Source organism: Anticarsia gemmatalis, chromosome 9 (assembly GCF_050436995.1).
Source record: "Anticarsia gemmatalis isolate Benzon Research Colony breed Stoneville strain chromosome 9, ilAntGemm2 primary, whole genome shotgun sequence".
Taxonomy (NCBI): Eukaryota; Metazoa; Arthropoda; class Insecta; order Lepidoptera; family Erebidae; genus Anticarsia; species Anticarsia gemmatalis.
In genome coordinates this window covers 388655-391559 of record NC_134753.1, presented here as the reverse complement: position 1 = coordinate 391559, position 2905 = coordinate 388655, and the positions used below count along the sequence as shown (strand labels likewise).

The window sequence follows — 2905 nt, the reverse complement described above, 5'->3', positions numbered from 1 at the left end:
TAATTAGGATAGTCTGAAGTCCAGTATCACTGGTTACAGTCGTACAGACACACCATGGACTTTACGAACAAAGTAGTGTTGATCACCGGCGCGAGTGCGGGTGTGGGCGAACACACAGCTTTATTGTTTGCTAAATATGGTGCCAAATTATCACTCGTAGGCCGAAACGAGAAAAACTTGCAAGATGTAGCGGACAGATGCGAGAAGCTGAAGGGCTTGAAGCCGCTGGCCATTGTCGCAGATCTTGGAACTGACGAAGGCGTGGAAAAGACTGCCAAAGATACCCTGGATCATTTCGGCCGGTAATTTTACCTTTTTCTGAAATGTGATATAGACAAACTATAGGAAATCTTGATAGGTTTATTTAAAACCATCATGTTTACCTATCAAAGGAAACACTTACCCGGTTTCTGAGATACATTTAGCGGTAGTCTATCTTTAAATAGCAATAGCGTTAAAGCTCATATAAATATGACAGTTTCAATAAATAAACTACCGCTAAATTTTATGTGCCCAGAAACCAGGCATAAATTTCTTAATGCATAAGGTATGGCCTAGGTGTAATTGTGAAAACAATGAATATTTGGCATTTGAGTCAACAGGTTTTTAACAGATCTTTCCATACACTATTTATGATATAAGTTCTCCATCTGTAAGTTTAACCGGTCCTCAATATTCTCAGTTTGGACGTGCTGGTAAACAACGCAGCAGTAGGCGCGCGCACGACCATCGAGCGCGCCGACATGGAGACCTTCGACCGAGTGTTCAACGTGAACATCCGCGGCGTGTTCAACCTCACGCGGCTGCTGGTGCCCGCCCTCATCAGCTCCAAGGGGAACATTGTCAATGTCTCCAGCATCATGGCTACCATGGTCACCACGGGGAACTTGCCTTATAGTCTTTCAAAGGTAAGAGTCCCTTCATTTTTTCACGGCTGGATGAACCAATGATGTTCTGTCGTTAAGTGATTTATTTCGTGGTAACTGCCTTAAAATACCACTCTAATTATGTTCAAAATATCGCTATAAATCGAACCCATGACTTGCGCGCTAAAGTTGCAGTAAGATGACCTTTACCACTCCGCGTAAGCCACCCCGCGTTTTTCCCAAATTCCTATTGAAATTGTCAAAAAAAATTCAACATAAGTGATTAATAGTTCACACTACATTTAATTATTTATTTTTGCCAGGCTGCACTGGACCACTTTAGCAGACTGATCGCGTTCGAGCTGGCTCCCAAGGGCGTCAGGGTCAACGTTGTTAGTCCTGGCATCACCGTAAGTAGAACAATACCTATATAGACTGCACGATAACATTCTCGCCCCTTTCATATTGAACTAGAACCATAAACAGCAAACCTTAGATCCTATGCTTACTGATGAAAATGAATATGATGTATTACTGATGAGAATGAATACTGATGAAAGCTAATGTTTTGAAGAAATACATAAAAACTAGCTCCTTTTTGTCTCATTTCTAGGTGAGTACCTTCGTCCAGCGTCTGACCGGGTACACGGACGAGGAATACCGCGCGTGGCTCAGGACAGCCGAGGGCACGATTCCCTTCGGCAGCGCCTCCACGGGCGAGGACTGCGCCCACATGATCGCTCAGCTGGCGTCCGACGAACTGAGCAGAGTGGTGACAGGAGCCATCATCCCTGTGGATGGAGCCCTACAGTTTGTGGGGGGCGGCGGCAACAGCGAAGTACTTAAAGACCAGATCAAGTGATTGTGATAAAACGATATTTCATTTGTTAAGCTATAGCAGTGTTTCTGCGGTTCACTATTTGTGCATTGTTGTTTTCCTACCAATTGATTGATCATGATTCCTTTGACAATTGATTAACTTATGAGTGTGTTAACATCTTTGTATTGTGTTGAAAATGTAACCGCAAATATGCTGTTATTGATTTTGTGAGTGCCAAAAATAAGTGTGATTTTTCGGCATTAAAAATATTTATCCACATTATTAGAGTAAGTCGCCACGGCTCTACATACGGGATGTTATTTTTTATATTTATAGATATTCAAATATTGTGCGTATGAGACGATTAGTTATGTAGATTTGATACAAATAGGAATCTACCGAAGTGGAATGTGAAGGAGTTGATGATTTTCAAAACAAAAACTTGTTTGTGTATTTTTAAATCATGTTTTGAACATAAAAAATTCAGCAAGACAGTCATTAAATGATTATTTTGTTTATAATTAGCAGTTTTATTTCATTTTCCTCATATGATTTTACTAGGTCCGCAGACAAGTAGGTGCCAGAGTACAGGTTCAGGTAATTACAGGATATTATCATAATTATAAAATTAATTCCTTTTAGAGTTAAACTCAACCAACGGCAAGGTAGGTACTTTTCCTATTTCCTGTCCCATACCAAACCACAAAAAAAAAACCGACTGAAGATCTAAAAATAAAATGTACCAATGTGTTTGTTTGTACACAAAAGATAATGATACCTTTTAGTTACTTCAGATACTAAAATAACTTTAATGAGTATTTTGTGTAATTTTATTGTATTGAGTAGAATTGACGCTTAAATCATCCATTTTCACTCACTGATAGCCCGTGCTGGCGCTCTGGTGCCATTGTTATTCTTTATTATCTTCTACAGGACACTCTGTCCACGCGTATACCTATGTCTATATTAAGATAATATAATTGGGAACTTGTAAATATGTTCAAATCAAATCAAATCAAATCAAATCGTTTATTTGTCCATGTAGGTATTTTACAAAAGGTGTTATATATAAATAAGGCCGCTACATAGTATCCTAATGGATATACAAATGTGTTTTACTTAGTGTCTACTTACATCTAAGGTTATTTATTATACAATACAGTTATTGCACTACAACACTAACCTAATTAATACTGACAAATATTTTAAATATTAACTT

The 2905-nt window shown here is 38.7% G+C and overlaps 1 protein-coding gene across 1 annotated transcript; it reads left to right on the top strand.

Moving 5' to 3' along the window:
- LOC142975404 (3-oxoacyl-[acyl-carrier-protein] reductase FabG-like) lies at positions 1-2207 on the top strand. The gene is made up of 4 exons (XM_076118219.1): positions 1-302; positions 683-908; positions 1190-1276; positions 1480-2207. Exons 1-4 carry the CDS (start codon positions 55-57, stop codon positions 1726-1728), a joined length of 810 nt encoding a protein of 269 aa, XP_075974334.1. The 5' UTR covers positions 1-54; the 3' UTR covers positions 1729-2207.
- The last annotated feature ends 698 nt before the right edge of the window (positions 2208-2905 follow it).

Bases quoted from the DNA above. Each gene is read 5' to 3' on its own strand.
- LOC142975404 (XM_076118219.1), top strand. From the start codon at position 55: ATGGACTTTACGAACAAAGTAGTGTTGATCACCGGCGCGAGTGCGGGT. The intron at 909-1,189 runs GTAAGAGTCCCT...TATTTTTGCCAG, and splicing joins TGCCTTATAGTCTTTCAAAG to GCTGCACTGGACCACTTTAG. The intron at 1,277-1,479 runs GTAAGTAGAACA...TCTCATTTCTAG, and splicing joins TTGTTAGTCCTGGCATCACC to GTGAGTACCTTCGTCCAGCG.